This window comes from Monodelphis domestica, chromosome 2 (assembly GCF_027887165.1).
Source record: "Monodelphis domestica isolate mMonDom1 chromosome 2, mMonDom1.pri, whole genome shotgun sequence".
NCBI lineage: Eukaryota > Metazoa > Chordata > Mammalia > Didelphimorphia > Didelphidae > Monodelphis > Monodelphis domestica.
The window spans coordinates 212,383,154-212,396,518 of record NC_077228.1 but is presented as its reverse complement, the minus strand read 5'-3'; the positions used below and the strand labels follow the sequence as shown (position 1 = coordinate 212,396,518).

The window sequence follows — 13,365 nt, the reverse complement described above, 5'->3', positions numbered from 1 at the left end:
AATGAAGTGTCTCAAGAGATTATCCTAGGCACCATTAGTCTATATGTTCATCAATAACGTGAATGAAGGCAGAGATTATATACTTATAAAATGAAAGAAAACTAGAAGAAATAAAAATATGCTGGGTGTAGGCAGGATCCAAAAAAAAAGATATCAATGGAAGGGATAAGAAGTCTCATTGAATAAGGTGAAATTTAATAGAAACAGAGTAAACAAATGAGAGGTATATTAAGAGAGGACAACCATACCTGGCCCTATCTTGAATAGTATGTTCAATTTTTCATTCCATATTTTGGAAAATAGAATGTCCTAAAGGACAGTAGGATGGTAAAGGGCCTAGAGATCATGCCATAAAACGGAAATGGGAATGATTAGACCAGAAGATAAAATTCAAGGGATGGTAGAAAGAGGGTAGCTGTCTTTAAATATATATTATCTAAATATAATCTATCTATATATAAATATATACTAGCTAAAAGATTGCCATAAAGAAAAGGGATTAGACATCTTTTTGACTCCAGAGAAAGCAGAATTGGGTGGAAGTTACAGAAAGAAAAATTTAGTCTTGATCTAAGAATTATGGATGATTCAGGAGGTAGTGGTAAAGCTCCAGTTGTTGGGAGGAATGAAGAGATGGATAGATAAAGGCTGGACGAGGTGGTTTCTGAGATCCCCTTCAATTCTGTGATCTCACCATGAAAGATCATGCTCTCTCTGCAGTTCTTTCCTCTGTCCCTTTTGTGTATAACCTGGAATCTTCATTTTAAGGAAAATGCCTAGGACAGTCATTTTCATGCCTTTGTTCCTCTTTGGGCTTCATATATGGTTCTCCTGAGCTTTTCCCACCAAATCTGATCACTCCTTCCCCTCCCCCTCAGCTTCTTGGCTTTCCTTTCATATGTTATGTCTAACCATAAGCTCCTTGAGGGTAGGGAAGTCTTTATTTTTGCTTGCATTTATATTCTCAGGGCTTAGCACAAAGCCTGGTACATAACAAATGTTTAATCAATATTTGTTGGCCTTCCATACTAACTTGAGGCCCAGATATAAGAACACTCCTTTAACCTGAAACTAAAGGATCAGAAAAAGAAAAGCTCATATTGCTGGAAGAGTTCTTCTCATACTGCCGCTTGGAAAAGGTGGCTCACTTGGATATTAAACTGGAGAATTAGCTAATGGAGAGTTGGGAAAGTCAATGAATGCTCCATCATCTAGAAGGACTCTGAGGTACACTTGACTATCTGCCTCTTAAGAGGACTGAAGGAAGGACACAAGATGAAAAGATGGACCTATTGAATCTGTGCTATGAATTTCTAGTCTTTTTTTTTAATACTCTTTACTTCCTGTCCTAATAACTCTAAGACAGAAAAGTAAGGGCTAGTCAAACAAGGTTAAGTGATTTGTCTAGAGTCATAAAGCTAAGAAATGTCTGAGTTCAAATTTGAACCCAGGACTTCTGGATACCAGAGGCCTGGCACTCTATCCCCTGTGCCACCTGGCTGCCCCTTAATCTCTTTTTTAAGCAGAAGCATTTCAAAGGTTGAAATATTCTTTGAATTTGTAATAGAAGGAGCTAAGGAATTAATTTTTAAAGCTTTTGAAACATAATCTTTATCAAAGACTAAAGGAACTCCTTGACTATTCTTGAATTGTAACAAATTCTTTAAAACTACCAACCAGCAGAAAAAAGCAAAAAGTCAAACAGTATAAAATCACAAGTTTTTGCCTTGTAGGAAATCTGAGCCAGAATTACTATATAACCAACCAAGCAATACCACTAAAATTAGATGTAGTTTCTTTTTTCTAAAAACCCCTACCTTCCATTTTGGAATCAATACCACGTACTGATTCTAAGGTAAGAGAGTAGTAAGAGCTAGGCAATGGGAGTTAAGTGACTTGCCCAGGGTCACAAAGATAAGGAGTGTATGAAACAAAATTTGAACCCAGGACCTCCTATCTCCAGGCCTGGCTTTCTCTCCACTGAGCCACTTAGCTGTCCCTCCCACCCTGACTATAATTTTTTTTTTTTAATCTTTATCTTCTGTCCTAGAATCAATACTGTGTATTGGTTCCAAGGCAGAAGAGTAGTAAGGGCTAGGCAATGGGGGTTAACTGACTTGCCCAGGGTCACACAAATAGGAAGTATCTGAGGCCACATTTGAACTTAGAACCTCTTGTCTCTAGGCCTGGCTCTCAATTCACAGAGCCACCCTAGCTGCCCCCTCAAATTATAAATTTTGATAAAAATTATGACTAACTCTTGTGGTAAAACAAAAGAAAGAGAGTCAGACAGACAGAAATGCTGAGACTGAGAAAAGAGGAGAAAATTGGAGCAATTGCTACCCAAGGCTCACCTGCAGCTTTGAGATCTCCTTCTTTATCAGAAAGCTGACTTGATCTCGATCTTTCCTGGAGTAATAGAGGCGGCACCATGAAGGTAGTCCATCTCTCCCAGCTCGTCCAGACTCTTGGTAGTACCCAGCCATTGACTTGGCAATATTCCAGTGAGCAACAAATCTGCAGGACCCAGAACAAAAATAATGGAGTGAAGGGCTGAGAAGAAGGGTGATACAATCTCATGATTGGTTAGCTGCTTCCCTGACTTTCCTAAAGCACAGGTCCAACCACATGGTTCCCCATAATCCCTAGCATAAAATACAAAATTCACAACCAAGACACTTTCTAGCTTTCCATCTATTATACTTTGTTTTTCTCTACAAACTTTATGATACAGCTACACTGGCCTATCACCTATTCCCTGAACTAGACAATTCCTTTCTTCTTTCTGCCTCTTCACACTAAGCTATGACCCCCAGCCTTCTAGGCTTCTCTCAGGACTCAGAAGATTCCATTCAAATCTTACCTTATGCAGGAGCCCTTTCCCAATGGTTCTTCCCACTGCCAATTTCTTCCCTCTGTGACTACCATCTATTTACACTATATAAATCTTGAATGCAGAGGGCAGGTGGGTGGCTCAGTGGATTGAGAGCCAGGCCCAGAGATAGGAGATCTTGGGTTCAAATGTGATCTCACAGGTCCTAGCTATGTGACCCAGTGGGCAAGTCCCTTGACCCCCATTGCCTAGCCCTTAACAGCTCTTACAAAAAACAAACAAATAAATAAATAAAACAATCAATCTTGAATGTAAATAGTTATTTGCATGTTGTCTCCCCCATTAGAATAGGAGCTCCTTGAGGGCAGGGACTATGCTTCTTTCTTTGTATTCCCAGGGTTTAGCACAGTGCCTGGATTAGCAAATGGATAATAAATGCTTGATATTAACAATACAGTAAATCTCCCTCCTCAATGTTTAGAACAAAGAGGCAGACAGGATAGGAAGGTGTACATAATAAGAAGGACCAGGGTCTTGGGGCAAGGCGAAAATAAGCCCCTATGTCCTATCAGTAGGTTTCAGTGCCACATAGCAATCTTACTTGGAAAGTCTACAACAAGAACTATTCATCAGGGAACTTTTAAGAACTCTGGTATAAATACTTTCCACACAACTAAAACTAAATCTGAGCAATTGGAAAAACATTAACTGCTCATGGGTGGGACGAGCTAACATAATAAAAATGACCATCCTACCCAAACTTATATATCTATTTAGTGCCATACCCATCGAACTTCCAAAAAACTTTTTTACTGAATTAGAAAAAACCACAACAAAGTTCATTTGGAAGAACAAAAGATCAAGGATATCCAGGGAAATAATGAAAAAAAATGCAAAGGAAGGCGGCCTTGCAATCCCAGATCTCAAACTATACTCTAAAGCAGTGGTCATCAAAATGATTTGGTACTGACTAAGAGACAGAAAGGAGGATCAGTGGAATAGACTTGGGGTAAGGGACCTCAGCAAAACAGTCTATGACAAATCTAAAGACCCTAGCTTTTGGGACAAAAATCCACTATTTGATAAAAATTGCTGGGAAAATTGGAAGACAGTGTCGGAGAGATTAGGCTTGAGGGGGCAGCTGGGTAGCTCAGTGAATTGAGAGACAGGTCTAGAGATGGGAGGTCCTAGGTTTAAATCTGACCTCAGACACTTCCCAGCTGTGTGACCCTGAGCAAGTCACTTAACCCCCATCACCTAGCCCTTACCACTCTTCTGCCTTGGAGCCAATACTTATTGACTCCAAGAAAGAAGGTAAGGGTTTAAAAAAAAAAAGAGAGAGAGAGATTAGGCTTGGACCAACACCTCACACCCTACACCAAGATAAACTCAGAATGGGTGAATGACCTGAATATAAAGAAGGTAACTATAAGCAAATTAGGTGAACACAGAATAGTATACTTGTCTGATCTTTGGGAAGGGAAAGATTTCAAAACCAAGCAAGACTTAGAAAGAGTCACAAAATGTAAAATAAATAATTTTGACTACATCAAATTAAAAAGTTTCTGTATAAGCAAAACCAATGTAACCAAAATCAGAAGGGAAATAAACTGGGAAACAATCTTCATAACAAAAACCTCTGACAAAGGTCTAATTACCCAAATTTATAAAGAACTAAACCAGCTGTACAAAAAATCAAGCCATTCTCCAATTGATAAATGGGCAAGGGACATGAATAGGCAATTTTCAGTTAAAAAAATCAAAACTATTAATAAGCACATGAAGAAGTGTTCTAAATCTCTTATAATCAGAGAAATGCAAATCAAAACAACTCTGAGGTACCACCTCACACCTAGCAGATTGGCTAACATGACAGCAAAGGAAAGTAATGAATGCTGGAGGGGATGTGGCAAAGTGGGGACATTAATTCATTGCTGGTGGAGTTGTGAAAGCCAACCATTCTGGAGGGCAATTTGGAACTATGCCCAAAGGGTGATAAAAGACTATCTGCCCTTTGATCCAGCCATAGCACTGCTGGGTTTGTACCCCAAAGAGATAATAAGGAAAAAGACTTGTACAAGAATATTCATAGCTGCACTCTTTGTGGTGGCAAAAAATTGGAAAATGAGGGGATGCCCTTCAATTGGGGAATGGCTGAACAAATTGTGGTATTTGTTGGTGATGGAATACTATTGTGCTCAAAGGAATAATAAAGTGGAGGAATTCCATGGAGACTGGAACAACCTCCAGGAAGTGATGCAGAGTGAGAGGAGCAGAACCAGGAGAACAATGTACACAGAGACTGGTACACTGTGGTACAATCGAAGGTAATGGACTCCTCCATTGGTGGTAATGCATCGATCCTGAGCAACCCAGAGGAGTACAGGAGAAAAAACACTATCCACATCCAGAGGAAAAACTGTGGGAGTAAAAACACTAAAGAAAAAAACAACTGCTAAATGACTTGAGTCAAAAGGGATATGAATGGGGAAATAGACTCCAAATGAACATCCTATTGCAAATACCAACAACATGGAAAGAGGTTCTAATCAAAAACATGCGTGTCGGCTATGGGAGGGGTGGGGAAGGAGAGGGAGGAAAAGAAAATGATTTTTGTAACCAAGGAACAATGTTTGAAATTAAAAAAAAAAAAGAACTCTGGTTAAAGGGGGCAGCTGGGTGATTCAGTGGATTGAGCCAGGCCCATAGATGGGAGGCCCTGGGTTCAAATTTGGCCTCAGCTACTTCCTAGCTGTGTGACCCTAGGGAAGTCACTTGACCCCCATTGCCTAGCCCTTACCACTCTTCTGCCTTGGAGACAATACATAGTATTGATTCCAAGATGAAAAGTAAGGGTTTAAAAAAAAAAAGAACTCTGGTATACATATGGGGAAAATAAGTCAAGATATTAATCCCCTTTAGCCATCAGACCAAAATGTCTCCCAATAGTAAGGTCCATGGCTGGGAGTCAAATATTACTAAGAATTATTTTCAAATGTAGGGTTAAGAAAGCTAAGTTTGGTTATATTTGAGTCATAAGTAAATAATAAAGAAAAGAGAATAAAATCTTTACTCCCAACTACCTGTATAGTAGCAGCTAGGTAGCACAGTGGATAAAGTGCCAGGCCTGGAGTCAGGAAGATACATTCTCCTAAGGTCTAATCTAGCCTCAGACACTTTTACTACCTATGTTACCCTGGGCAAATCACTTAATCCTGTCTGTCTCACTTTCCTCCTCTGAAAAATGCGCTGGAGAAGGGAATGGCAAGCCACTCCAGTATCTGTGCCAAAAAAGCCTCAAGTGGGGTGATAGAGTCAGACACAACTTAAAAACAACTGAACAAACTTTAAGGTACTTATTCAATTACTTAATGCCCCAATATCTATGCACTGCTTACATTTCTAGCCATTTATTTAAAAAATATCAGCAAAGGGTAGGTGGAATGTGGAGGAAAGTTATTAAAAGGGTACACAGTATTCTATGTTTAGTTGAGTTGAGTGTTCTACCTCGTCCCTGGTAAGGGGAGAGACCTGCCTTCTTTATTCAACCAAAATAATAGTATTTCAAGTAGCCCAGGGGAAAATAGCAGCATGCTCTGAACTCCCCAGGGCCATGTTGGTGAACTTATGGCACAAGAGCCAGAGGAGGTTGCCCCCCAGCCCCTCTCCATGTGTACCCTGAGGACATTTTGCACTTCACTCACCCCTCTACCTAATAGTCCAATGGGAGCACTTTCTCCCTCTCCTGTTTGGGGTAAGGGGATGGCTCACATGCCACATGAAAGTGTAGTTTGGGCACTCAGTCTCTAGAAAGTTTACCATCACTGCCCTAGGAAGCTGTCTCTCTGACATTGAAGGGAGAATATAAGCTCCTTTGGGTAGGATACTACACAGCTAGCCCTTGGACCACCCCTTAGGACTCCCCTAACCATTTAAGCTAGGATAAGTACACACCTGACATTTGCCTTGTCCACCCCCATTCCAAAACTGATGGTTGCAACAATGACAGGGACCTTCTCTTCCATCCACTCATTTTGCACCAACATCCTATCTTCAGCCTTGAGTCCTGTGGAGGAACCAAAGGACAGTGACAGATCTGAAAGAAGGGGCATAAAGTTCTTGTGGTCCCTCTTTTAAGATTCCCTTCCCCTACCAGTGTCCCAGGGATTTTGAAATATTAACTAGCCAATGTGAATGGGAACTCAGAGAAGTTTCTGAAAGTCAGACCCACAAATCTCATTTTAAACTTCACTTTAGGCCAGTTCCTTCCTTATGAAGCTTTAAGCCCAGTATTCTGACTCTTTCTTAAGGCAAAAAAAGATAACACCTGTCTTGGCGGACCAGGTAGGCTTCTTTATTTTATTTATTTAAAAAACCCTTACCTTCCGTCTTAGAATCAATACTTTGTATTGGCTCTAAGGCAGAAGAGTGGTAAGGGCTAGGCAATGGGGGTCAAGTGACTTGCCCAGGGTCACACAGCTGGGAAGTGTCTAAGGCCAAATTTGAATCTAGGACCTCCCATCTCTAGCCCTGGCTCTCAATCCATTGAGCTACCCAGCTGCCCCCTAAGGTAGGCTTCTTTAAAGGAGTTCTGTGGATATAAAGGATTGGTCTCCAAGGCCCCTTATACCTGCATGATAGGCCTTAGCTTTTACACCCCTAGAGCTGAGTTCTGTTGCCAGCTGTTCACAGGCCTCTCGGGTCCTGCAGTATATGATGCCACAGCTAGAAAAGGCCTGTATGAGAAAGAGACCAGAATGTAATTAGCATCAGAAGGAACAAAAAGTCCACCTCTGCAGGGCTGCAGGAACAAGCAAAGAATTAAAGCTAGCAGGAGCCATTCTGATTCAGGATCCAACCAGAGGAAAAAAAGTTCAACTCAAGTGTCTTAATCCCACCATTCATTCCCTCCTATCATTTGGATTTTCAAACTTCCCACAAAGCAGTAGGGTCTACTGTTTTGCCCTTTAATCTTGGATGAAGAGAATCATAATAAAGGAAAATTCTAGAAAACAAAAACTCATGAGTTTTAAAGAAGTTCTTGTCACAGGGGCAGCTAGGTGGATAGAACACCAGGCATAGGGTCTAGAAGAACCTGGGTTCTAATCTAACCTCAGATACTTCCTAGCTGTGTGACTCTAGGTAAGTCAATTAACCCCAATCACCTAGCCCTTGCCCCTCTGTCTTAAGTTATTACTAAGACAAAAGAGTTAAAAAAAAATTATTAACATTACCAGCCAATAAAGCTGGAGAAGAGAAATGGCCTTAGGAAGCCAATTTCATCTGTATAATCTGGAATACAGGTCAGGCCCTATAGGCATCAATCTAAGATGTGGTAGTTTCCCTGTATCCTGTTCTTAACAATCATTTACCCCTTTGTCATTTTTCTGCCCAAGTGCCTTCAGGCAGAAATCCTTAAGGTTTCCATAGGGATCACCAAGCAGGTCCTTGAACTGCACATCATAGAAGAGGTTGGCCCGGAAACAGGATGTCTTGAAGATGGCAACTGGCTGCCTCAACTTCAGAGCAGTGACCACATCTTCCTGAACTTTCTGGGTAGCTGTGGCTGTCAAAGCCACACAAGGGGCATCAGGTATTCGGTTCCTCAGGGCACCAAGCCTGAGGTAATCAGGTCGGAAATCATGCCCCCACTGGGAGACACAATGAGCCTCATCTACCACCAGGTAAGAGAGAAGATGTCGGGATACCAGTGAGTTCAGAATGGGCTGAAAGGAGGCAGAGGCCGCCATCTCAGGAGTGATATATAAGATCTTAGTCTGTGGTTTTTCTTTCTCCAAGTCCATTAGAATTTTCTTTCTCTCCTGAGCAGATAATTTCGAGTTCAGGGAGCACACATGTACCTTCAGGGCCAACAAGTGATCCACCTGGTCCTAGATAAAGAGAAAGGCAAATTCTGCTCTTAGGACTCAATAAGTCATAGAAATTCCCAAGGACATTCCCCAGCTTTCATGAGCTATTCCAATCTATAAGACATCTCCACTTTATTGAAGGATACATGTTTCCTCTCCTACCGCTCAAACCTAATTAACTGTACTTGTGACCCTCAAATTTTATAAAAGGAAAAAAAGCATTTCTTTTATGGTCTTAATACCCTGATGCCTTTCTAAAATGGCCAAGATAAGAATGGAATAAAGACTCAGGAAATATGGCTATCAAAAATATCAAGGGTTGAGCAGAATTAAAGAATAGTACCAAGGCGCATGGACAAAGATTTGTCTCCATCCAAGAGGGCCCATCCCATCTATAGATAGGCAAGATGACCAACAAACAGAAGACAAAAAAAGTTTGGTCTTTTCAAGATCTAATTAAAATGCCTCTTTCTATCATCCTAGACCAAGCAATGAGCAATTGAGTATCCCAGCTCATCTCAACTACCACATATTCAAAGAGTCAGAAAGTGAGTTGAGAGAAGGCTTTGGGCAAATAAAAGTAAAAGATATACCCTTAGTTTTCTCCCTGGAGTTCAGTATGATGCCATGATGCCACTCTTCTATGATACATTTTCTCTATACATGAAAATAGGAACTTTCAAGTAAGAGGAAGAGTTCTTTTTCCCCCCCCTTTTTTATTGTGATCTTAATCATGAACACATATAATTCAGGGAAGATTTCTGTTGCAAATAGTAGCTTTTTAAAAAACAAGGTAAGGGGGCAGCTGGGTAGCTCAGTGGATTGAGAGCCAGGACTAGAAATGGGAGGTCCTAGGTTCAAATCTGGCCTCAGACACTTCCCAGCTGTGTGACCCTGGGTAAGTCACTTGACCCCCATTGCCTAGCCCTTACCACTCTTTCACCTTGGAGCCAACACATAGTATTGACTCCAAGACTGAAGGTAAGGGTTTAAAAAACAAAATACCAAGGTAATTACAAAATTATTTTATTTGTATCCCTTTTTGCTGTCCCCACCCCCAATCTGTTCATCTAAAAAATATTTTATTGATGTTCTCTTTCTTCATGTCTATCACTATCAGTGTACTAAGTTATATTTCCTTTTTTGGGGGGGACAAATACAAACAAAAGCAAGCAAAATAAACCTAGGTATGGCCATGTCTGGGGATGGATGTTTCTTCTTGTTCCTCTAGTTTATTACTTCTCTGCCAAGAGGTGAGAAGTTTTATCTTTGGAAGGAGGAGAAGTTCCTCAAGATGGAAAACTGAAGCTAAACAGCCCTAATTAACCTATTTGTGAACAGTTAAAACACTGAAACAGATATAGACAAGAGTTTTCCAATTTTTTTGTCACACACCTGTGACCTTACCAGGGTCCTGACAACACCAGGGATCTTTTCCTGTCTAGCCACCCATAATCCTTAACTCCAATTATCCCTCTGCAACCATCCTTTTCTTTAACATGATTACTACTATCTCACTTGCCTATCCAAAAACCAGCCTTCATGATCAAGGATGATGATACATACCAGCTCCACAAACTATACTCAATCCTAGGTCTGTAAAAACTGACAACCACTAATATAGAGTGAGCCAGGCAAATCAGAGAGGGCAAGAAGAGAAAAAACAAGAAAAGGAAATTAAACTTCCACCTCGGAAATCTTCCCTTTTTAAAATTTTCATCCCTCTATTATCCCAAATCTTACCTGAATCAAGGCAATGAGAGGAGAGATCACAATGGTGATACCTGCTGCCAGCAGGGCAGGAAGCTGATAACACAAGGATTTCCCTGCCCCTGTGGGCATGCACACAAACACATCCTTCTCACCTGTGAAGATAATAGTCTTTTACTCATTTTGTCTTTTGGGGAAGAGAACTCCTTGAGGCCAGGGTGAGGGGACTCATGATCTACCATCACTGAAATGTTTTCATAAGAAATAAAAGTAATAGCTAACAATTATATAGCTGCTTTAAAGGTCTGCAAAGTACTTTCTATCCAATATCTTATTTGGAAGTAATAATAAGTTGTCTCAGGAACTCTGTGAAGATTAAGCAAATATTACTACCTCCCACTTACAGATAAGGAAGCCCAGGCTCTGAGAGCCCTTGTGACCTTTTAAATCTCTCTGATACCAGCAGAACTAAAACAGAGAAAAAGTACAAATAAGCTGGGTTGTGGATGATTGGGTAGAATATCCATTAAAGCAAAAAAATAAGGCTAGAAAGGAGTGGGCAGCATTGGCATGGGAATGTCTAACTGTGATGCCTCCTCTGAAATAGCACCTTTCATTTCTAAATGCATCAATATTAATACTTCTGCTTTGCACTTTGCAAGATCCATTTACTTGCACACTTAATTCACAATATCTATCTTATATCATTTCAGAAGTCAGCACTATTGTTTCCTTCTTTCCCTTTATGGACAAATATCTCATGATTCTTGAGAGGTAACCCAGCAAGTTAATAACTGAAACTAGTCATTCTGGCACCTAATTCACAAAACTAAAAACAAACAACTCAGTGGGAGAACAGCTGCTTTGGGAGTCAAGTTGGAATGTAACCCCATTATGAGATACATGAACCAGGTCACTTTTGATGCTATGTTAACTAGGGACAGGGCTAAGAGGACAGGTCTACAAAAGGTTTGCTTTCCAGACTTGAGAGGTAATCTTGTAAAGGAAAAGAGGGTTCATTGCAGGGTGGAAGCATTATTAGCACAATCTCAAAGGATGATGTCCCTGGGTTTCTATCAAGGCTCATAGTGTGTTACCTTTAACTACTGCCATAGTGGCATTCTCTTGCAAGTTGGTCTTAAATGAATCAAACCCAAAGATCTTCTTAAGTGTCCTCCTCACACGTTGCTCAGGACCAGAAGAGAAGGAAGAAAAAGGGCAGGCACTCATCTTAGAGAAATGGGTGGCCAAAGGTTAAGGCAAAAATGAAGATTGTATGAGAACCTCTCTACTAGTTATATTTTACTTTCCTCTGCATTATGGCACTTTCTGCTGCAAACTACACTTTTGTGGATAATCAGCATTTCTTCTATCCTCACCTTCTTATGAAAATTCATAATCACAAAAAAAACCTCAACCCACATTTATCCCTCTAAGCACATGGTAAGACACCCAAATATTTAGTGATTAGCCCAGGGGACTGGGATGGTTTGGTCAGGGTTCTCTCTGGCAGGTCAGGTGGTCAGTTCCAGCTCCTACTGGGTGCTGACAACAATCACAAGCACAGCCTGTAAGGCTATTCATCTATGTAACAAGATAACTTCTGGAACCTCTCATTCTTCTGAACTCTCATCCCCTAGTTTCTTCTCTTTCCCACAACACCCTGACCACTCTCCTCCAACTTCTCCCTCATCTTCTTGGAACCTTACCATACCCCTCTTACATAAACACATACCCAAAAACACAGGCACACACGTACACCTTTTTCATGCCTACCATGCCTCAACTCCTCTACTTTCTGAAGGCATTTTCTCTCCAGCACATACGTGGATACACACATACCCCTCTTACTCTCACTGCTCTTCTCCTTCCTAAAAGTATCTCCTTCCAAACATATACACACACTTTCCCTCCTTTTTAAAAGTCATCTCTCCCCAGCACACACACCCTTCTCTCTCTCTGCTCCCCTCCTTTCAAAGGCATCTCCTTCCAAGCATATACACTCATTCTTTTCTAAAGGCATCTCCCCACAACAACACACACACACCTTTGTTTCCTCCTATTCTTTCTAAAAGCATTTCCTTTAAAGTATATACACCTAGTTTTCCTCCTTTCTAAAGGCAGCTGTTCCCAGAACACACACATACAACGTCCCTCTTTTCTCTCTGCTGCCTCCTTTCAAAAGGCATCTTTTCCCTAGGGCCCTATTTTTTGTACCCCCAGCCCAGGATATTCGTGAGGGGGGTGCCCCGCTGCAGACCACGAGCCCACCACCTGGGGAGCTATTCTAGAAGCCTCGGGATCCCCGCGGCTCAGAGACCCCAGAAATTCCGAGCGAGCTAAACTCCTTCCGGCTCACTCCGCAGGTTGACTGATCCACGCACAGTTCCCACGTCGCACAAAGATGACGCCACTGGGCTGAAGTAAGAGTTGGATGCGGGGAGGGTAGGACGGAGGTGTGGAGGGATCAGGAAGGCGTTCTCTTTTTTGATTGGCTCATTGACAAGGATAAAAAGTCAGGAAGGGAGGAAGTAAGGGTGTCGTTGTGCTTCCGGTAGGGAGAGCGCGCTCCCTTGAACTAGTGAGAGTCGCTTCCTAGCGTCATTTGGGAGCGCCGGCGCCGGGAGGGAGGAAGATGGCTGGCAAGAAGAACGTTCTGTCGTCGCTGGCGGTTTACGCGGAGGATTCGGAGCCCGAGTCGGACAGCGAGGCAGGAGTGGAAGCGTCCGGGAGCGCGACAGCAGCGGGTAAGGCTTGGAGGGTTGCGGAGCTCGGACCCGAGCCCACCACCCAGGTAGTAAATAAAAGGAAGGAGACTGGTAGGGAAGGAGGCGGAATCTTCGCCCCTGAGCCAGCTAAACCGGCCCTAAAAACCAACGCCAAAGATTTCCCTTTTCTTCCTCAAGCCCTGCGAAATTAGGGGGCCTATGGTAGCCCTAACTTACCCTCCCA

General features: G+C 41.8%; 2 protein-coding genes across 8 annotated transcripts in view; one reads left to right on the top strand and one right to left on the bottom strand.

The window, feature by feature from the left end:
* RECQL5 (RecQ like helicase 5) overlaps positions 1-12,841 on the bottom strand; it is a 41,870-nt gene extending 29,029 nt beyond the window's left edge. For all 7 annotated transcript variants that reach the window (XR_001628098.2, XR_008916409.1, XR_008916410.1 and 4 more), the window contains exons 1-7: positions 12,647-12,841; positions 11,511-11,656; positions 10,447-10,568; positions 8,206-8,724; positions 7,464-7,569; positions 6,788-6,899; positions 2,355-2,517 (exon numbers count right to left, since the gene is read on the bottom strand). Coding sequence is in view for 4 of the 7 variants with exons in the window: in XM_007482649.3 (XP_007482711.2) it covers positions 2,355-2,517; positions 6,788-6,899; positions 7,464-7,569; positions 8,206-8,724; positions 10,447-10,568; positions 11,511-11,643 (1,155 nt within the window). In the remaining 3 variants the exon portion in view is untranslated. The remainder of the gene's footprint in view (positions 1-2,354; positions 2,518-6,787; positions 6,900-7,463; positions 7,570-8,205; positions 8,725-10,446; positions 10,569-11,510; positions 11,657-12,646) is intronic.
* An 84-nt stretch (positions 12,842-12,925) lies between these two features.
* Positions 12,926-13,365, top strand: part of SAP30BP (SAP30 binding protein) — a 54,246-nt gene continuing 53,806 nt past the window's right edge. The window contains 1 exon segment of the mRNA XM_001369381.5: positions 12,926-13,160. Within this exon segment, the coding sequence (XP_001369418.1) occupies positions 13,049-13,160 (112 nt within the window). The 5' untranslated portion in view covers positions 12,926-13,048.